This window comes from Tamandua tetradactyla, chromosome 19 (genome assembly GCF_023851605.1).
Source record: "Tamandua tetradactyla isolate mTamTet1 chromosome 19, mTamTet1.pri, whole genome shotgun sequence".
Classification (NCBI taxonomy): Eukaryota; Metazoa; Chordata; class Mammalia; order Pilosa; family Myrmecophagidae; genus Tamandua; species Tamandua tetradactyla.
This window is the reverse complement of record NC_135345.1, coordinates 69279107-69301941: the sequence shown is the minus strand read 5'-3', so window position 1 is coordinate 69301941 and position 22835 is coordinate 69279107. Positions and strand designations below refer to the sequence as shown.

Sequence of the window (22835 nt, the reverse complement as noted above, 5' to 3'; positions counted from 1 at the left end):
ATAAATTTAGAGTCTAGAAACAGGTCCAGGTTCTCTGGACAACATTACTCAGGAAATCCCTCCTTCATTTTACAGAATTCACTAAATTATTCATTCCTTGCTTATTTTCCTGTAGAATGCATAAACTTGTGAAACCTTCTACTGATAAGAAGTATGTGGATCTAACTGTGTCATTTGCCCCAGACACCGATGGAGATGAAGATTTGCCTGGACCTCCAGTAAGATACTACTTCAGCCATGACACTGATTAACAGAAGTTATATCTTAGAGTTACTCCAAAACTATTTGCTTCTGGAAGGAATGCATTTAAGTTCAGAAGCTAAAAAAATCAGCTGATAATACACAATGGATTTTTCTTTGAAGAAGCCTTAATTTAAGGGGCATGTAGGTAGGAAACTGTGCTGAAGGATTGTAAAACAGATTGGAGTGGAGTATACACTTGTCTAGTGCTTCCTATGTGGATATAACCACAAGCAAGTTTAAACTAGAATGCTATTTTGTAATGCTTACAACAAATATGTGTGTTTACCTCTCTGAATGAAAGAAAGGAAAAAATACTTATCCATGATAGAAGAGATAAGGATCAAGAAAGTGGAAATACAGAGGCAACTATCCACAAAGTTTAATCCAATTTTGTGAATTTCTTTTTGTTTACTATTTAAGACCTATTTTTCTATACAAGTAGTGCTTGGCACCCTACACCTCTGATGATTAGTTTTGAGAATATTAACACTAGTGGGAAGAGGAGAAAGGGGTAGTCGTGCTGGATGAAAAGTAGACATTGTAAACTGCGGTTAGGGCGGGCAGTGGTGGCTCAGTGGCAGAGTTCTCGCCTGCTATGCCAGAAACCTGGGTTCAATTCCTGGAGCCTGCCCATACCAAAAAAAAAATTTACTCACCTTTTAGCTCTGTTAATTTAACAGTTTGCTGTATGTCACTATCACCCCAAAATCAGGTTTTCTTTGGTAGCATTAGTGTTGTAAGCCCATGAGCAGTAGGTCAGATGACAGATGTTAACTGGGACTAAATGTTAACAGTATTGTATGGACTCTAGCAACCTTCTTCAAGAACCCATTAATGTGAACAGATAATTGGCTAATCATTTGATTCTTCAGTGTCTTTTTTTTAAGGTGGCTATTTTATTTATTTAAAACGCTAAATCTGATTTCCATAGTAGATAAGACTAAATGGTTTTGTAACAAGAGTGTCCTTAGAAAAATATGAAAACTAGAAATTAAAGTCATCCCTAGTTGAGTCTTGATTTTCTTTTCTTCCAGCAGTCTAATAGAAAAAAATTTATTCATTGTTATTTTAAAAGGAAGCTTAATATTTTATTCTCCATTCCCAAAGAGGGAGAAATTGTATAAGAAAAAATATTATTTTTTTAGGTCTTTATTGTTTGAAACTTGCTGTTTTCTAATATGAACTATTGCAGATGTTCATATGTGTGCTTTCTTTAAAATGATATAAAGTATTTTCACCTCTGTAAACTCAGTGAAAATAGCAAATGATTCTTTTATTTCTAATGCTATCATGCATTCATGCATTCTAAAACAATTATATATTTTACAACTTCAGGAATTTATGTCCCTCTCTGCTTTTCTTCTACCCTTCTATTCAGATCATTTTTAGGTACTTTAATAAATTAAAAAGGAGATTCCCATCCATATTATTCCAATTTGGTATCTTTTAGGCTCTATATTTACTTTCCTTTAATTCCATTTACAAATAGCTTAAATTACTTTGTCAGCCAGCTGGAATGTTTCATTCTTTTGTAAAAGTATCAAAACATCCATTTGCGGAAATATATTTGGGGTGGGGTAAATTTGTATAAAGAATAATTTGTATCCTGAGACATGGAGAGAAGTAGACAGAATAAGTTTATAAGAAACAGCTACCTTTGAAATAAGAGGTTAATTTTCGTTCACCATTTCCTACACTCCCTTTGTGCCTATTTCAAGTATAATGCTAAAATTAATTTTACTTAAAATCGAATCCAGGAAGATCAAAGTGCTATGACTTGAAACTTTAGAAGCTAGAAATAATAAAAAGTCCTTTGTGTAAGAAGGCTTTTTCCCCTTCATACTTGCTTTTTGGCAGCAACTGATATTTTCCAGGAAGCTAGTCATCAGTTCTCAAAGATGATCTGATAGCTTGCTTAAATTTGAACTTGGTCTCCAGATCCCTTTAGAAGTAAATTTAGAACCATACTCTCAATATATATAAACAAAATTAACATTAATACCACTTTGTCTTTAAAGTCTGCTACCATTTTGTCATTGACTTTTTGTTCTGCATACAATTGTTATTTCTATTATTTCTTGTATATAGTTCTGTTAGCCAGAAAGCAAGGCTGAATGAATTTAATGACAAATTTTCTTATTGTTTTATTTCTGTACTGTGATATACTGTTGGTGATTGAAATAACAGATGCAAAAATTAATGATTTGATTTTGTATGTACCAATGAGTAATTTTTTTACTTGTTAAAAATAAATTAAGAAAATGAACAGTATCTTTGTTAATCCTGATCAATAGTTGGCTCAAAATTCCTATTCCGGTGCTCATTTTGTCAGTAATGTTTAGTGTTCTTAATTTTCAAATTTTGCAGTCTGGAGATACAACTCTCATTGGGTGGTAATAGAATATTACTTCAAAGTGCTTTTGACCTCCTGGAAATACTGTTAAAACAGCTGAGGGTAAATGGCAATGACCAGGAAAAACCTAAAGATTTGGTAAACCCCAGACTGCTGGTTGGTGTTGGGTTCAAAGCAATTATGTTACTTGTAAGCTCCTCAAAAATTGTTCTAAAGTAGAATTCTCACCTGCCATGTGGGAGACCCAGGTTTAATTCCCGACTCCTGCACTTCACAAACAAAAAACAAATAAAAATTCAACAAATGGTGCTGCAATAGGGGGATACTCACATGGAAAAAGAATTAAATGTGACCCCTGCCATACAGCATACAAAAAAAAAAAATTGTACTAAAGGTAGAACTTGGAAATAGTGTTTATCTTTGTTTTCATTCTTTATCTGTATGGTACTCCCTGGTGATACCATTGACAAGGCATAAAAAAGCAACTATTTTACAGTTAGTACAAAGGAAGACAAAAAAACATTGAGTGGATTCTCAGTTGATTGCATAACCAATTCCCAAATTGGATAGCCATCAAAATCAATTTGGAGGCCTGTTTTTTTTTTTTAGAGAAAAAATTCTATGAAAATGTATCCCTGAGATTTTGATTCAGTAGATCTCATCTGGAACAGAGAGACCAGTGTGTTTAAAGATCTCTGAGTGATTATAATCAGGTTCATTCTGTACCTGTGAGATGCAGTGATTATGTTCCTTTAACCATCCTTTTAGAATACTGTTTACAGCGGGTATGGGTTGATTTTGAGCTAGCAAAAAGGTAACATCCCAGAAAAACAAAGAAATCAGAGGGTGAACAAAGCTCATTTATTTTCTGCAACAAAAATATGACATGTTTTTGATGGAAAAGGGCTTCTAGTACATTTCATGCCTGTGGCTTCTATATAAATAATTAGAATGACTCTTCTGTTTGATAAATTGGTCAAATAAGATTTCAGCAAAAGCTAGTGAGACTTTTTGGGAGAACTAGAGAATTTGCTATAGAAATTGTGTAGAGGAAATAAATTTCCAGAAAAAAAAAAAGCCCCATTTCGAAAGGAACATATTTTCAGTTTTTATCTACCAGTTATTCTACACAGCCATATCCTATGGTTTCCCTGTAATTTTGTTTCATCTGATAAACTGATAAAATTATAGACTACAATGTTTAATTCTGGTATCCAAGTGAGTTACTTTTGGTAGGCATGATCAGAAGAAAATACCAGTTACCAAGATACATAAAGGTAGTTTTCTCATTTCATGTGATGTGTGGTTTTTTCTTCAATCTCTCTCTTCTCCCTTCTGTGTTAGGTTCTTGGCCTAGAAATTATGGATGGAAAACTTGATTAAATAAAGAACCAATATTGAGGAACAGGGATGTTCTTTCTTTTCCAAATGAATTAGTTTTTCCACTTGTGTTTGGGGCATAGGAGGTGTTTAATAAAAGTTAATGTTGAATGTTGAAATGCTTTATAATTTTATTTTTAACCTCTAAATTAGTTAGCAGTAACTTTTTCTCTGGGATGCATTCATTGTCTTCTTGGGTGGATGGACATCATTTACCTACCTGTAAATATTTTAAGGTGGTGTTTAGTTTAAAATGTGTTTTTCTGAAGCAGGGAAAGATAAGTTGAGGAAAGATCTGTGACCACTGTGGCCCCATCATTGTCCTCATCTTCCAGTGTCAGAGAAAAAGCTGAATGCTGACATGGGGTTACAAGGATCAAAGAACATCATATTTCCTTTTAGACAATATTTCACCATAAACACTCCACTTTCTCCAGGACTCAAATTTGAAGTGCTTTACAGTTCCCATTTCCAATTTACTCTTCCATCATCCTTCTAGTTTTTGAAAGAAAATACCATACTCTGCAAAAGACATTCTGATTATTTGAAGTATTTCTCCATGTGCCCCTCTAATTCCATCTGTTCATATGTCTTTCCTAATCCTTATCTTAGAATAATGAAATCTGAAATTATGGAAGTTAAATAATTTGTTCCTCATCACACTGCAAATTGGACCTCTTCAGAAACAGAAAAATAGCATACAGATTGTTTCTAACAGCATTGACGTTGTATATGAACTGTTTTTAGGTTTGTTATTTGTTTTCCTGCCCCCACCCTGATGGTGACCTCAGTTAAGGAAATACCCTGTGGCAGGAGCAGCAAGGACACCTAGAAAGTGAAGAGAAAACTCATCTTGCTGATCAGAGGAATCAGAAGAAGGCACCATGTGGTCTTAAGAAGAAAGGAGGAAAGATAATTTGGGGAATATGTTGGAGAGGGGAGCTCCAGGGATCAAACCCTTCACAAGAACAACCATTAGGACCTCATCAATCAACTATTTTGAAACTTCAGTCAGGTAGAACACTGCAGCATCTACGGAAAAGTGGGAGGAATAGGCTAGTAAATTGTAAATACTGATGAACTGTGCTATCCAGTCAGTGGCTACCTTCACCTGTCCCCCAGCATTGCAGCTGGAGGTACTTGCCCTGGCCCTTGGTACAGCTTGCTGATAACCAGACTAGGATATAAAGAGCGAGTGCCCCAAGATCCAGGTGTGTCCAATCTGATCACTGATCACTGTGTTTGATCAGCTACTTCAGATAACTAAGAGCCAGCTCTAAGAATGGCCCTAGTTCCAGTGTACCTTAGGCAAAAGAGGCATGGGAGTTTTCAGAGACAGTACCCTTCCTTAAAACTCCAGAAAGCAATTAATAGCTGTATTAACTGGGAGGCAAGTACCTAATCAAGAAAACAGCCTCAAAGAGCCATGGAAGAAGTTCCTAGGACCCTTACTGGCTGTGTTCTCCTCCCTTCCTCAAGGCAGTGTGGAGCCAGCTGGCACTACCTTTGTAGGTCCCTGCCCTTGTTCCAACTTGAAAACTCCACTCCTGCTTACCCCGCCTCCTAAATTTGTACTCCAGGCAAAAGCAACTTAGTGAATATTGGTGTGTCAGTTTGAAACTGTGGTGTGCCCCAGAATAGCCATGTTTTTTAATTCTTCATTCAATATTGTTGGGTGGGATCTTTTTGATCAACTTGTTTCCATGGAGATATGACCGACCCAGTTGTGGGTGGATCCTTTTGAATAGGTGGTTTCAATAGGGATGTGTCTCCACCCACTCAAGTTGGGTCTCATATTGGGCTTCTTTAAGAGGGAACCATTTGGACAAAGCTACATAGCTGACTCAGAGAAATTTGGAGTTGCAGAAAGAAAATGCCCCAAGGGAAGCCATTTGAAGAAGCCAGAAAAGAAAGGTAGCAGATATCTCCATGTGCCTTCACAGCTGACAGAGAAATCCCGAATGTCATTGGCCCTTTCTTGAGTCAAGGTATCTTTCTCTGGAGGCCTTAGTTTGGACATTTTTAAGTCCTAAGAACTGTAAACTTGTAACTTAATAAATTCTCTTTATAAAAACAACCCATTTCTGTTATATTGCATTCTGGCAGCATTGTCAAGTCAAAACAGCATTAGCAAATAATAAACAGTTGAATCTGGTGGCCCAGGGAAAAGGCTTACCTGCTTTAGGTCCTGTGGTGGAGGACTTGGGAAAGCGAGAAGGTCCATTTCCTAGAGAGTACAGAGGCATTCAAATTCCGGTAAGCAGGGGAACTTCTAAGGCCACTATCAAGCACAGGCCCTAAAAGGCAGTGAGGGCCCTGTACTTTGAATTTGCCTTGGGCTGGCCTTAATAGGAGGGCTGAACTCTGAAGGAGAGCACCTGCCAATGCAAAGCCAGTTTGTGAAGACTGTGAAAGGTGTTTTTTTTTTTTTGGTTGGTTGGTTTTTCTGATTCTTGGCACTGAAAAAATCTGTCAAAAAACACATCTCAGGGATTAAATTCTCAGAATTAGCTTTTTAAAATACATAGTATGCAACAAAAGATTACAAGACAAAGAAATAGGAAATGATCACTCATTTAGAGGAAGACAATAAAAATCCAGAAAACATCAAAAAAGAATACCAGATTGTAGAAACACCAGACAAAGATAATGAAAGAGTGATCTTCAATATGTTCAAGGACATGAAGGGAAATACAGGGAAAGAAGTAAAGGATATCAAGAAATCAATGAGCAATATGAAAATCTCAATAGAGAAATTTAAAGCAAACTGAACAGAACTATTGGAGTTGAAGACTGCAATAACTGAAATGAAAATATTCCCAGAGAGCTTCTGGGGAAGGTGGAGTAAGGAGCTACAGGACACACTCCTAAAAAAGCATGAGTGGACAGGCAGAAACTGTTTAAATCAACAGTTCTGGGGCTCTGGTGACCAGGGGAGCAGTATATAGCATCCAGGAGAGTGGGATCAGAGACTGAGAAACTGCAGCAAAAACAGAAAATTGCTCTAGCAGCAGGCCAATGCCTATCCCTCACCCATGAGCCTTGCCTTGGATATGGTCCATGGCTCACTCCCCTGAACAGAGAGGGACATTTAATTCTTCCTCCCCAAGAACAGGGTGGGGGGCACAGTTAAGTGTTGCATATGGCTTCTGATCAGAGTTTGAACTGCTGGGTTCTGGCTCTGAGTCATGGTTCTAGGCTGCACAGAGCAGGGATCCCCCGTGGCCATTGTTTCAACACAGCCTGGTGGAGGGCTGTGTTGAAACAGAAAAAAATCTACTCTGTTAATTAGGGCTGCAGCGAAAGGTTTCCCAAAGACTGGTCTTATGGGTAGGCCAAGATAGTGCAGCTTTGGAAAGGTGATAAAACATAAGAATTGGCATCTTTCTCTGAAAACATTCTGCACCCCCTTCATGGGTCCCTGGCCCTGTTGTAATCAATTAAAACCCAGGCAATTCTAAAGATGTAGAATAAGTTGAACCAAGTGTCAAAGAAGAGCCTTAACACAAAGCCAATCAACATTAAAATCCTAGGCAAGAGAGAGAAAATGACTATAAGAGTCAACACATCAAAGGCAGTGCAACCGTGGCTCAGTAGCAGAATTCTCGCCTGCCATGCCAGTGACCCAGGTTCAATTCCTGGAGCCCGCCCATGAGACAAAAAGCAGTAAGCACATCAAGATACTAAGATGCTTAGACAGCAAAAAATGTCACAAGCCATAGTAAGAAAGAGGAAGATATGGCCTGATCAAGGGGACAAATTTTAAAAGTTGAAGGAGACACAAAATGTGAAACAACTAATCAAAGATTTTCAAACAAATCTAAATCAATTCAGAGATGAAGGAAAATATGGGTAAAGAGATAATATTGAGAAGACTTGGGGTGAGCATTAAGAATTTGAAAGCACACAAACAGAAAATAACTAATGGGAATGAAAGACACAATAGGATTAAAAATACACTAGACGCAAATAACCACAGATTTGAACAGGCAGAAGAAAGTATCAGCAAACTAGAAGATGGGGCATCTGAAATTCTACAGACAAAAGAACAGAAAGAGAAAAGAATGGAGAAATTTGAACAGGGTCTTGGAATTGAATGACAGCATGAACCACACAAACACACATCATTGGTGTTCCAAAAAAGAAGGAAAAAGGCAGAGACTATTTGAAGAAATAATGGCCAAAATTTTCCCAAGTCTTATGAAAGACATAAATACACATGTCCAAGAAATGCAACATACTCTAAACAGAATAAATCCAAACAGACCTACTCCAAGATACATACTAAACAGAATGTCAAATGCCAAAAATAAAGTGGAAATTCTGAAAGCAGCAAGAGAGAAGTGATCCATCACATGCAAGAGACATAAGACTAAGTTCTGATTTTTCATTTAAAAAAAAAAACATGGAGGCAGGAAGGCAGTGTTATGTTATATTTAAGGTACCAGAAAAGAAAAATTGTCAGTCAAGAATACTTTAGCTGGGAGGGAACTGCCTGAAAATGTAGAGCTATGTTCCAGTAGCCATGTTTCTTGAAGATGATTGTATAATGATACAGATTTCGCAATGTGACTGTGTGATTGTGAAAACCTTGTGTCTGATGCTCTTTTTATCTACCTTGTCAACAGACGAGTAGAACATATGGAATAAAAATAAATAATAGGGGGAACAAATGTTAAAATAAATTTAGTTTGAGGGGACTTCCGGAGAAGATGGCGGCTTAGTAAGACACGTGGGTCTTAGTTCCTCCTCCAGATCAGCTACTAGGGAAGTAGAAACGATACAGAACAGCTCCTGGAGCCACGACAGAGACCAACAAGACAGCGTACCCCATTCTGGAACGGCTGACTGGCTGGGAGAACCCGCTCCGGTGAGATCGCCAAGGGGCATGGGCTTCCCCGGGCTGGGGCGGCAGGCGGCCGGAGTCCCTCCCTCCCTCCTTCCCGGGCCGGCTGGGAGAATTGGACAGGCGGTCCCCTCAAGCCGCGGCGGCTGGCGCCCCTCCACCACGCGCGGCCCCCCGGACCAACTGGGAGAATTGGATCGGAGATCCCCAAGCCGCGGCGACCGGGGTCCCTTCCAAACACGTGGCTCCCCGGTCCGGCTGGGAACAGTGGATAGGCACTCCCCCAAGCCGCGGCGGCTGGTGCCCCCCGCCACGCTTGGCGCCCCGGGCTGGCTGGGAAATTTGGACAGGCGCTCCCCCAAGCCGTGGAGGCTGGCGCCCCCCCACCACGCTTGGCGCCCCGGGCTGGCTGGGAAATTTGGACAGGCGCTCCCCCAAGCCACGGAGGCCGGCAACCCTCCCCACGCGCGGATCCCCAGGCCGGCTGGGAGATGTGGATTGGCACTCCCCCAAGACGCTTCCACTGGCGTCCCCCCCCCCCCCACAGCAAGAGTTTTCCAAAGTTAAAGGAGCCACAGCATCTTTTAATGGTGGGACCCGCAGACAAACGTGTGCCACGAGCGCCACCTACTGGGCAGGATAAGAAAAACAGAGCCCAGAGATTTCACAGAAAAATCTTTCAACCTACTGGGTCTCACACCCAGGGAAATCTGATTAAATGCCCAGACACCAGCAGAAGATAACGGATCACACTCAGAAAATTGAAGATATGGCCCAGTCAAAGGAACAAACCAATAGTTCAAATGAGATACAGGAGCTGAGACAACTAATGCTGAATATATGAACAGAAGTGGAAAACCTCTTCAAAAACCAAATCGATAAATTGAGGGAGGACATGAAGAAGACATGGGCTGAACAAAAAGAAGAAATAGAAAAACTGAAAAAACAAATCACAGAACTTATGGGAGTGAAGGACAAAGTAGAAAAGATGGAAAAAAACAATGGATACCTACAATGGTAGATTTAAAGAGAAAGAAGCTAGAATTAGTGAATTGGAGGATGGAACATCTGAATTCCAAAAAGAAACAGAAACTATCCGGAAAAGAATGGAAAAATTTGAACAGGGGATCAGGGAACCGAATGACAATATGAAGCGCACAAATATACATGTTGTGGGTGTCCCAGAAGGAGAAGAGAAGGGAAAAGGAGGAGAAAAACTAATGGAAGAAATTATCAGTGAAAACTTCCCAACTCTTACGAAAGACCTAAAATTACAGATCCAAGAAGTGCAGCCCACCCCAAAGAGAACAGACCCAAATAGGTGTTCTCCAAGACACTTACTAGTTAGAATGTCAGAGGTCAAAGAGAAAGAGAGGATCTTGAAAGCAGCAAGAGAAAAACAATCCATCACATACAAGGGAAACCCAATAAGAGTATGTGTAGATTTCTCAGCAGAAACCATGGAAGCTAGAAGACAGTGGGATGATAAATTTAAATTACTAAAAGAGAAAAACTGCCAACCAAGACTTCTATATCCAGCAAAATTGTCCTTCAAAAATGAGGGAGAAATTAAAACATTCTCAGACAAAAAGTCACTGAGAGAATTTGTGACCAAGAGACCAGCTCTGCAAGAAATACTAAAGGGAGCACTAGAGTCAGATACGAAAAGACAGAAGAGAGAGGTATGGAGAAGAGTGTAGAAAGAAGGAAAATCAGATATGATATATATAATACAAAAGGCAAAATGGTAGAGGAAAATATTATCCAAACAGTAATAACACTAAATGTTAAAGGACTGAATTCCCCAATCAAAAGACATAGACTGGCAGAATGGATTAAAAAAACAGGATCCTTCTATATGCTGTCTACAGGAAACACATCTTTGAACCAAAGATAAACATAGGTTGAAAGTGAAAGGTTGGGAAAAGATATTTCATGCAAATAACAACCAGAAAAGAGCAGGAGTAGCTATACTAATATCCAACAAATTAGACTTCAAATGTAAAACAGTTAAAAGAGACAAAGAAGGACACTATCTACTAATAAAAGGAACAATTAAACAAGAAGACATAACAATCATAAATATTTATGCACTGAACCAGAATGCCCCAAAATGCGTGAGGAATACACTGCAAACACTGAAAAGGGAAATAGACACATGTACCATAATAGTTGGAGACTTCAATTCACCACTCTCATCAATGGACAGAACATCTAGACAGAGGATCAATAAAGAAATAGAGAATCTGAATATTACTATAAATGAGCTAGACTTAACAGACATTTATAGGACATTACATCCCACAACAGCAGGATACACCTTTTTCTCAAGTGCTCATGGATCATTCTCAAAGATAGACCATATGCTGGGTCAAAGCAAGTCTTAACAAATTTAAAAAGATTGAAATCATATGCAACACTTTCTCAGATCATAAAGGAATGAAGTTGGAAATCAATAATAGGCGGAATGCCAGAAAATTCACAAATACGTGGAGGCTCAACAACGTACTCTTAAACAACGAGTGGGTCAAAGAAGAAATTGCAAGAGAAATTAGTAAATACCTCGAAGCGAATGAAAACGAAAACACAATATATCAAAACCTATGGGACGCAGCAAAGGCAGTGCTAAGAGGGAAATTTATTGCCCTAAATGCCTATATCAGAAAAGAAGAAAAGGCAAAAATGCAGGAATTAACTGTCCACTTGGAAGAACTGGAGAAAGAACAGCAAACTAACCCCAAAGCAAGCAAAAGGAAAGAAATAACAAAGATTAGAGCAGAAATAAATGAAATTGAAAACAATAGAGAAAATCAATAAGACCAGAAGTTGGTTCTATGAGAAAATCAATAAGATTGATGGGCCCTTAGCAAGATTGACAAAAAGAAGAAGAGAGAGGATGCAAATAAATAAGATCAGAAATGGAAGAGGAGCCATAACCACTGACCTCACAGAAATAAAGGAGGCAATAACAGGATACTATGAACAACTTTACGCTAATAAATACAACAATTTAGATGAAATGGATGGGTTCCTGGAAAGGCATGAACAACCAACTTTGACTCAAGAAGAAATAGATGACCTCAACAAACCAATCACAAGTAAAGAAATTGAATCAGTCATTCAAAAGCTTCCTAAAAAGAAAAGTCCAGGACCAGACAGCTTCACATGTGAATTCTATCAAACATTCCAGAAAGAATTAGTGCCAACTCTCCTCAAACTCTTCAAAAAAATCGAAGTGGAGGGAAAGCTACCTAATTCATTCTATGAAGCCAACATCACCCTCATACCAAAACCAGGCAAAGATATTACAAAAAAAGAAAACTACAGACCAATCTCTCTAATGAATATAGATGCAAAAATCCTCAACAAAATTCTAGTAAATCGAATCCAACAACACATTAAAAGAATTATACATCATGACCAAGTAGGATTCATCCCAGGTATGCAAGGATGGTTCAACATCAGAAAATCAATTAATGTAATGCACCATATCAACAAATCAAAGCAGAAAAATCACATGATCATCTCAATTGATGCAGAGAAGGCATTTGACAAGATTCAACATCCTTTCCTGTTGAAAACACTTCAAAAGATATGAATACAAGGGAACTTCCTTAAAATGATAGAGGGAATATATGAAAAACCCACAGCTAATATCATCCTCAATGGGGAAAAATTGAAAACTTTCCCCCTAAGATCAGGAACAAGACAAGGACGTCCATTATCACCACTATTATTCAACATCGTGTTGGAGGTTCTAGCCAGAGCAATTAGACAAGAAAAAGAAATACAAGGCATCAAAATTGGAAAGGAAGAAGTAAAACTATCACTGTTTGCAGACGATATGATACCATAGATCGAAAACCCGGAAAAATCCATAACAAAACTACTAGAGCTAATAAATGAGTACAGCAAAGTAGCAGGTTACAAGATCAACATTCAAAAATCTGTAGCATTTCTATACACTAGTAATGAACAAGCTGAGGGGGAAATCAAGAAACGAATCCCATTTACAATTGCAACTAAAAGAATAAAATACCTAGGAATAAATTTAACTAAAGAGACAAAAAACCTATATAAAGAAAACTACAAAAAACTGTTAAAAGAAATCACAGAAGACCTAAATAGATGGAAGGGCATACTGTGTTCATGGATTGGAAGACTAAATATAGTTAAGATGTCAATCCTACCTAAATTGATTTACAGATTCAATGCAATACCAATCAAAATCCCAACAACTTATTTTTCAGAAATAGAAAAACCAATAAGCAAATTTATCTGGAAGGGCAGGGTGCCCTGAATTGCTAAAAATATCTTGAGGAAAAAAAACAAAGCTGGAGGTCTCACGCTGCCTGACTTTAAGGCATATTATGAAGCCACAGTGGTCAAAACAGCATGGTATTGGCATAAAGATAGATATATCGACCAATGGAATCGAATAGAGTGCTCAGATATAGACCCTCTCATCTATGGACATTTGATCTTTGATAAGGCAGTCAAGCCAACTCACCTGGGACAGAACAGTCTCTTCAATAAATGGTGCCTAGAGAACTGGATATCCATATGCAAAAGAATGAAAGAAGACCCGTATCTCACACCCTATACAAAAGTTAACTCAAAATGGATCAAAGATCTAAACATTAGGTCTAAGACCATAAAACAGTTAGAGGAAAATGTAGGCAGATATCTTATGAAACTTACAATTGGAGGTGGTTTTATGGACCTTAAACCTAAAGCAAGAGCACTGAAGAAAGAAATAAATAAATGGGAGCTCCTCAAAATTAAACACTTTTGTACATCAAAGAACTTCATCAAGAAAGTAGAAAGACAGCCTACACAATGGGAGACAGTATTTGGAAATGACATATCAGATAAAGGTCTAGTATCCAGAATTTATAAAGAGATTGTCCAACTCAACAACAAAAAGACAGCCAACCCAATTACAAAATGGGAAAAAGACTTGAACAGACACCTCTCAGAAGAGGAAATACAAATGGCCAAAAGGCACATCAAGAGATGCTCAGTGTCCCTGGCCATTAGAGAAATGCAAATCAAAACCACAATGAGATATCATCTCACACCCACCAGAATGGCCATTATCAACAAAACAGAAAATGACAAGTGCTGGAGAGGTTGCGGAGAAAGAGGCACACTTATCCACTGTTGGTGGGAATGTCAAATGGTGCAACCACTGTGGAAGGCAGTTTGGCGGTTCCTCAAAAAACTGAATATAGAATTGCCATACGACCCAGGAATACCATTGCTAGGTATCTACTCAAAGGACTTAAGGGCAAAGACACAAACGGACATTTGCACACCAATGTTTATAGCAGCATTATTTACAATTGCAAAGAGATGGAAACAGCCAAAATGTCCATCAACAGATGAGTGGTTAAACAAACTGTGGTATATACATACGATGGAATATTATGCAGCTTTAAGACAGAATAAACTTATGAAGCATGTAATAACGTGGATGGACCTAGAGAACATTATGCTGAGTGAGTCTAGCCAAAAACTAAAGGACAAATATTGTATGGTCCCACTGATGTGAACCAACATTCGAGAATAAACTTGGAATATGTCATTGGTAACAGAGACCAGCAGGAGTTAGAAACAGGGTAAGATAATGGGTAATTGGAGCTGAAGGGATACAGACCATGCAACAGGACTAGATACAAAAACTCAAAAATGGACAGCACAATAATACCTAATTGTAAAGTAATCGTGTTAAAACACTGAATGAAGCTGCATCTGAGCTATAGGGTTTTTTTTTGTTTGTTTGTTTGTTTGTGTCTTTTTTTTCTTTTTCCTTTTTTTTTACTATTATTATTATTTTTATTTTTTTCTCTATATTAACATTCTATATCTTTTTCTGTTGTTTTACTAGCTCTTTTCTTAAATCCATGCAAATGTACTAAGAAATGATGATCATGCATCTATGTGATGATGTTAAGGATTACTGATTGCATATGTAGAATGGAATGATTTCTAAATGTTGTGTTAATTTCTTTTTTTTCTTTAATTAATAAAAAAAATCATCACCTTTCACATGGTAAAAACAAAAAAAAAAGGGTTCCCACTGGTCAAAAACTAAATAAATAAATAAATTTAGTTTGAAATGCTAGTAATCAATGAAAGGGAGGGGTAAGGGGTATGGTGTGTATAAATTTTTTTTCTGTTTTTTTTTATTTCTTTTTCTGAATAGATGCAAATGTTCCAAGAAGTGATCATGATGATGAATATGCAACTATGTGATGATATTGTGAATTACTGATTATATATGTAGAACGGAATGATCAAAATAGGAATGTTTGCATTTGTTAGGTGTTTTTTGGTATTTAAAAAAATAAAATTAAAAAATTAAAAAAAAAAAAGAATGCTTTAACTGGCAAAACAGTCCTTCAGAAATGAGGGAGCATTTACACTAGTCATAGATTAACAGAAACTGAGAGTTTGTTAATAAGAGAATAGCTGTATAAAAAACATTAAAGGGAGTTCTGCCAGCTGAGATGTAAAAACAGGAAAGAGGCCCTTGGAAAAGAGTGTAGAAATGAAGAATATCAGTAAGGGCAACTAAAAGGATAAAAAGAGAAGCAAAGTGTACAGCCACTGTGGAGGTCAGCTTGACAGTTCCTCAGGAACCTAAGTACAGAATTGACATATTATCCAGCCATCCCTTTACTAGGTATACTCTAAAGAACTGAAAGCAGGGACATGGACATTTACACATCGATGTTCATTTGTACAGTGATATTCATAGCACCATTATTCACAATTGACAGAAAATGGGAACAAACCACGTGCCCATCAACCAATGAATGGTTAAAGAAAATGTGGAATGTATGTATGATGGAATGTAATTCAGCTGTGAAAGGAAATGGAGGCCTGATGCATCTGATGATATGTATGCATGAATGAAACATGAGAATATTATCTAAAGTGAAATAAGCTAGACACAAAAGGACAAATATTGTATGATCTCACTAATATGAACTAATTGCAGTGAGCAAACCCATGGAGTTAATATTCAGAATATAGGTTACCTAAAGATAATGAGGGAAGAGAATGGGGAGCTGATGCTTAATTTGTACAGAATTTTTAATAAGGTTGATTGTAAATGTTTGGAAATAGAGGTGTTGTTAGCACATTATCTTGAGTGTAATTAACATTGCTGAATTGTACTTGTGATTGTGATTGAAGGGAATTTAGGGTCATGCATGTCACTAGAAGGAAACAGAATAAAACATGAAACTGTATAACATAGTGAGCCCTGTTGTGGGCCAAGAATGAAGTAACAAATATTAGGATGTTCTTCCATGAACTAGAATAAATATATATCACTATTATAAGGCGTTTAATAATAGGATGTTATGTGGGGGGAAATGCACCAAATGCAAACTATGGAGTATACCTAATGGTAATATTTTAATAGTCTTTCATCAATTGTAATGAAAGTACCACACCAATGCTAAGTGTCAATAATAGGGAGTAAAGGGAATGTGGTGTTTTTCTTTTTGGAGCATTAAAAATGTTCTAAAATTGATTGTGATGAGTGCATAGCTCTGATTATACTGAGAGTCATTGCTTATACATTGATTAGGCTAAAATAGCCTAACTGACTTGTGGGTGCCATTAAGCGTACCAAGATATGTAGTGTGAAAATCCCAGAGAAAGGAGCAGAAAGAATATTCAAAGAAATAATGACAGGAAACTTTTCTAAACTTAGCAAAAAAAAAAAGAATACGAACATACAAGAAACTCATCAAATGCCAAGGACATCAACTTTAAGAGAAATATATACAGACACGTAGTAGTCAAACTGTCAAAAGACAAGGAGAAAGTTCTGAAAGCTGCAAGAGAAAAGCAACGTATTATATACAAAAGGAGTCCTAAGTAAATTGATGATTTCTCATCAGAAGTCATAGAGGTAAGGAGACAGTAGGTTGAAATCCTTAAAGTGCTGTAAGAAAACAACTGCCAGCCAAGAATTTCATAACCAGTGTTATCTTCTTTCAAAAATGGGGCAGAGGTTGGGCTGCGGCGGCTCACCAGGCAGAGTTCTCGCCTGCCATGCCAGAGACCAGGGATCCATTCCCAGTGCCTGCCCATGTAAAAAAAAAAAAAACAAAAACAAAAAAAATGGGGCAGAGATTAAGGCATATCCTGATAATTGAAAACTGAAGGAGGTTTGTTACCACTAGATCTGTCTGGCAACCAATGCTAAAGGAACCTATTCTGAGATGGTGACCTATTTGTGAAGAACCTGGTCAGACCCTAGAACCTTGGGTATCTGTGGGCACCTAAGACTAGAGTTCTGCATCTGTGAAAGTCAGTATTCTCCCACACAACAACTGTTTAAAAAGCTGAAAAAGAGATCAGACTTCAATTGGAGATATGAATGAAGCAGATCTGGATAGGACTAAGCTAAATAAGACTAAAGGGTAAAGAATGATATTGATTGTGTTTTAAAATTTGAACTATGTGAGAACAAAGTAAGAGATGCTTATTTGGTACAAAATTTGTTTTGTGTAGCACACTATCTTATTTAATGTGTATGGTCAGTTTATTCAAACACCTTAATTACATAGAACCTTGAATATAAAGTGATATCTTGTGGGTTTGTACAGGTTAGTGTGGTGCCCCAATACATCCCAGAGTTATCTGGGCGGACAATATACAAGCATTTGCAAAGTCCCCTTGAGGGACCAGGGGAAATATGGAAATATTAAGCTTCCTCACCTGGCAAATTCCAAATATTCTTGTAAGCATTGAGGATTACCAGTTTAATAGGTCAAGCCCTCAATCTTGGGGCTTGCCTTTATGAAACTTACTTCTCCAGAAGAGAAGCTAAGCCTGCTTATAGTTATACCTAAGAGTCACCCGAAGAGAACCTCTTGTTGCTCAGATATGGCCTCTCAAAGCCAACTTGGCAGGTAGACTCACTGCCCTCCCCCCTAAATGGGACATGGCTCCCAAGGGTGTAACTCCCCCTGGCAATGTGGGAAATGACTCCCAAGGATGACCCTGGCCCTGACATCCTGGGATTGAGAAAGACTTCTTGATCAAAAGGAGGAAGAGAAATGAAACAAGTAAAGTTTTAATGGCTGAGAGATTTCAAACAGTTAAGAGGTCATTCTTAATTTTATACTAATACATTATAAGATATCCCTTTTTAGTTTTTAGTGGATTAGAAGCTAGAAGGAAATACTTGAAACCTTTGAACTATATTCCAGTAGCCTTGATTCTTGAAAATGACTGCATAACTATATAGTTTTTACAGTGTGACCATGTGATTGTGAAAACCTTGTGGCTGGCATTCCCTATAACCAGTGTGTAGACAGATAAGTAAAAAAATAAGGACAAAAAACAAATAAAAATATAAGGGGTATAGGATGTTCTTTTTCATTATTTTTATTCTTGTATGTATATTTTTTGTTCAAAATGCTCAAAAATGGATTGTGGTGATTAATGCACAACTATATGATGACCCTGTGAGTGATGGACTGTACACTTTGGATGACTACGGGATATGTAAATATATCTCAGTAAAAAAGAGAGAGGATGATGGAATAGGATAGGTTGAGTTCACCCCTGCTCCAAAGAACAGCTAGAGAAGAGACAGAAAGAAGACCAGGAGAATGATTCCAGGGTATAAATGACCTGGGAGGGGCTTCCACACCCCAAAGGGAGGCCCTGGTTGGAAAAGCAGAATTGAGATGCAGAGAACTGGAGACTGGCTAGCTAGTGCAAACAACCTAGTGCATCCATTTCCAGATGGAGGCCTGGAGCTGTCAGAAGTTCACACACAGGAAGACCGGGACAAGGAAGTAAGCCAAGCCACATTCCTTAAATGCACAACCCTCACACGCCAACCACAACCAGCGACTCCCCCCACACCCCATGGGCCTGAAACCTGTTACCCACCCACCCCCATCGTGCTCCAAGCACCCACACCCCTACCCCTCTCCCCATGCATACCAACCCCACACCCCTGCCCCATGCATGTACACAAGCCTGTGCCAGCCCGACTCTCGCAAATGCATAGTCTTGCCCCACCCCTCCCAAAACCCACATACCCTCGCCAGCCCCTTGACACCCATCTCCCCCTCCCTGCCCCCTGTAGGCAGTCACCTACTAATCCCTGCTGTAGGCACTCACCTTCATACCTGGGCCACACCAGACCATAACCCATAGTCGCTCAGCCCTGCTCAGCCCCACCCTGAGCTTTGCACACATGCACATCAGCATCCAGCTGCCCAGATGTCTGCATGCACGTATACCCCATTGGCTCTGAGCAGGCACTGATCTACACATCTGGGCCATACAGGCACTACCCCACCCTACTGTCCCTGAGTACTGCACACATGCGCACCAGGGCCCTACCCCCCAAATGCTAGTACATTAGGGCCATGACCCGCAGACCTGCACACACCATGGCCTGCCCCCCAGATCCATGCACTGGTACAGCCATATCCTCTCTGCTGGGTACCCATGTATCCATGCACACACCCCTTGACCCCTGTGCCCCACCCCCCCATCTCACATGCATGCACACCCTTGCCCCACCTCATGGAACAAGTGCCCTTCTCTTATACCTGGCAGGTGCTCTCTGGCACATCTGTACCATGTAGCCTCTGCACTGCACAGGCGGGCACCCCTACACCACCCCATCCCTGCACCTGTGGATCCAAGCCAGGGTCCTGTCTGCCCATAATTACATGCCCCTGGCACATGTCCCACAAACTCCATGTCCTGTGCCTACCCCTACACACTCAACATCTGCACAATGACCCCCCTGGAACCCTTCCCCTGTGCAAAGACACACCCATGCCCCAACCTCCCTGTGCCCCATGACCCACCCACTTCACATGCCCACCCACATACTGCCCACATACCAGCCCCAGCACAGCTGCTCAACACCCCCATCCATCTCCTGCCATACCCTATCTCTGTGTGCCCCCATACCACACCCTGCTCCTGTACTCCAAGGCCTACCTGAGGTTCACTTCTCCACCACAGCCCCCACACAGCACATCCACAACCAAGTGACCCCCACCCCATGCTCACAGGTAAGAGTGTAGAGTCCCTGATCCATGCATATCCCTACATCATCATCACTGCACTGTTGTGCCCCTCTCCATGCACCACATCCATACCCATCTCGCAAATACAAAGCTTTAGACTACTGATATTTACATGCCATGAAAACAGAAGATCACTAACCATATGTGGATGCAGACTGATACAGTCCAGTTTAATTACCAAATTAAAGCACCAGAGGAGATGCAGACTTTGGAACAACTAATCAAAGGTGTTCATATTGCTTTACTAAATAAAATCAGTGAGATGGCTAATTGTGGCATATTTCTCAGGGATTGGAGCCTAGTCATACTTAAAAATTGTCAATCATTTCTACCTTCTCTCCCTGTCTCTCATGTCTGTAGCCTAACTCACTGTTCTCCCTTCCCCCTCTCATCAGAAACCTCCCGTCTCAGTAGCTTATCTCAAAACTACAAGCCTTCCTGTTATTCTGTCCTTGCCTCTAGCTATCTTCTGCCGCCCTTGCCTAGCAACTACCTTTTAGCTTGTGTAATTGGCTCTCCGAACCCCCTACCCTCTCCCCTACTCCTCCCCCTGTGCAACTGCATATAACCTGAGCTCTCTGAGAGCTCAGGGTCTTTAGAGCACTTGAGCCGCTTCGGTACCTAAGCTCTTACGATGTAACAATAAAAAGCTTTGTGCTGATTAATTGGCCTTTGGCTCAAGTCCTTCAGTCCCCTAGCTGAGACGGCTAGGTTTCGCTTACCCAGGTTTATTTCCCGCGAGCTCGCCCCCTAATTCACCCAGTGCTCCAGTCGCGCGACCCGGCTGAAGCTATCAGCGGCAGCTAATGACATAAAAAAGATCAAGAAGCTTTCAGGCCAAGATGGCGGCTTAACAATGTGTGCATTTTAGTTCATCCTCCAGAACAACTACTAAATAACTAGACACCATACAGAACAGCTCCTGGGGCCACGTCGGTGACCGGACACACAGCGTACCCCAATCTGGACCAACTGGACTGGCTTCAAGCCCCCCCAGAACTGTGAGTTCCCCAAGCCGCGGTGGCCAGTGCCCCTCCCCCACAGGCTGCTTACCAGAGGGGAAAGGAAAGAGACTTTACCAGCAGCAGGGGCTGAGCCCAACCAAACACCAAATGTGGAATTAATTAACAAATTCTGACTACTAAAAATAGACCCCCGGCTCAGGTGAACCTGGTCAAAGCAGAGGTCGCTCATTTTTGCCCTGGTGCCAACGGGGCAGGGCTGATGGAAAAAGGGGAAAAAAAGAAGGAAACAAGAAGTTTTTGTGGCTGTGTTTCTACAAGGTTTGACTGCCTTTGGATACAGCAGCAGGGCTCCTCAGTCTGCAACTGCCCCAGGTATAGGCAGAAACAAACTCATTTGAGGGCTTCTCTGGAACCTGTGCCTTCCCCAGGGGATGGGTGAAGCCCAACCCAGGTGGAATCCCTTTCTCAAGGAATTCAGACACCAGGGCTTGGTAATTTGAAACCATTAAAACCAGCCTACAACCTCTCCTATGTCTCCACCACACCCCCAGCCAAAGTTAAAGGTACCACATCATCTTATGCTGGTGGGACCTGCAGGCAGACAAGTACCACATACTGGGCAGGATAAGAAAAATAGAGTCCAGAGGCTTTACAGGAAAGACTTTCAACATGCTGGGTCTCACCCTCAGGGAAAACCGATGCAGGTGACTCTTTCCTCCTTATAGGAGGCCAGTTTGGTCTGGGAAAGTCCAGCTGAGATCTATAATATCTAAGTAGACCCTTCTAAATGTGGGGGGAAAAAGGCACCATACAAGCAGGACAAGAAACAAAAAAACAAGAACTGAAAAATTCTCCTCTGTTAAAACTTAAGCTAGAGGTCCAGATAAAGCTGAATTGAATGTCAAAGAATAGATAGACAACAAATTCATCCAGCAAGAAAACCCTAGGTAAAAGAAGTGCAAGCAACCTCCAGAATAAACTAATTAAGGTAATTAAATGCCTAGATGCCAGCAAAAAATAACAAATCACACTAGGAAAACTGAAGATATGGCCCAGTCAAAGGAACAAACCAACAATTCAAATGAGATACAAGAGCTGAAACAATTAATTCAGAATATATGAACAGACATGGAAAACCTCATCAAAAACCAAATCAATGAATTGAGGGAGGACATGAAGAAGGCAAGAAATGAACAAAAAGAAGAAATCAAAAGTCTGAAAAAAACTATTCACAGAACTTATGGGAATGAAAGTCATGGTAGAAGAGATGAAAAAAACAATGGAAACCTACAATGGAAGATTTCAAGAGACAGAACATAGGATTAGTGAACTGGAGGACAGAACATCTGAAATCTGGCAAGAAAAAGAAAATATAGGGGAAAAAAATGGGAAAATATGAGCAGGGACTCAGGGAACTGAAAGGCAATATGAAGTGCACGAATATTCGTGTTGTGGGTGTCCCAGGAGAAGAGGAGGGAAAAGGCGGAGAAAAACTAATGGAGGAAATTATCACTGAAAATTTCCCAACTCTTATGAAAGACTTAAAATTACAGATCCAAGAAGTGCAGCATACTCCAAAGAGAATAGATCCAAATAGACATACTCCAAGACATTTACTAATCAGAATGTCAGAGGTCAAAGAGAAAGAGACAATCTTGAAAGCAGCAAGAGAAAAGCAAACCATCATGTACAAGGGAAGCCTAATAAGATTATGCATAGATCTCTCAGCAGAAACCATGGAGGCGAGAAGATAGTGGGATGATATATTTAAATTATTAAACAGAAAAACTGCCAACCAAAAATGCTATATTCAGCAAAACTGTCCTTCAAAAATGAGGGAAAAATTAAAACATTTTCAGATAAAAAATCACTGAGAAAATTTGTGACCAAGAGACCAGCTCTGCAAGAAATACTAAAAGGAGCACTAGAGACAGATACGAAAAGACAGAAGAGAGAGGTGT

General features: G+C 39.7%; 2 protein-coding genes across 6 annotated transcripts in view; one reads left to right on the top strand and one right to left on the bottom strand.

The window, feature by feature from the left end:
• UBA6 (ubiquitin like modifier activating enzyme 6) overlaps positions 1 to 22835 on the top strand; it is a 127307-nt gene that overhangs the window by 97026 nt on the left and 7446 nt on the right. Inside the window, exons 33-35 of one of the 4 annotated variants that reach the window (XR_013165897.1) lie at positions 116 to 218; positions 4724 to 4991; positions 5843 to 5964. Coding sequence is in view for 3 of the 4 variants with exons in the window: in XM_077137005.1 (XP_076993120.1) it covers positions 116 to 218; positions 4724 to 4771 (151 nt within the window). In the remaining variant the exon portion in view is untranslated. Of the gene's footprint in view, positions 1 to 115; positions 4090 to 4723; positions 5008 to 5842; positions 5965 to 22835 lie in introns of those variants that run through there. The other 3 variants (XM_077137005.1, XM_077137007.1, XM_077137006.1) reach the window with 3 other exon arrangements.
• The window catches only part of STAP1 (signal transducing adaptor family member 1), a 57172-nt gene continuing 37754 nt past the window's right edge, over positions 3418 to 22835 (bottom strand). Inside the window, exons 8-9 of one of the 2 annotated variants that reach the window (XM_077137010.1) lie at positions 6153 to 6203; positions 3418 to 3949 (exon numbers count right to left, since the gene is read on the bottom strand). In XM_077137010.1, coding sequence (XP_076993125.1) covers positions 3888 to 3949; positions 6153 to 6203 — 113 coding nt within the window. In that variant the 3' untranslated portion in view covers positions 3418 to 3887. The remainder of the gene's footprint in view (positions 3950 to 6152; positions 6204 to 22835) is intronic. The other variant, XM_077137009.1, reaches the window with a different exon arrangement.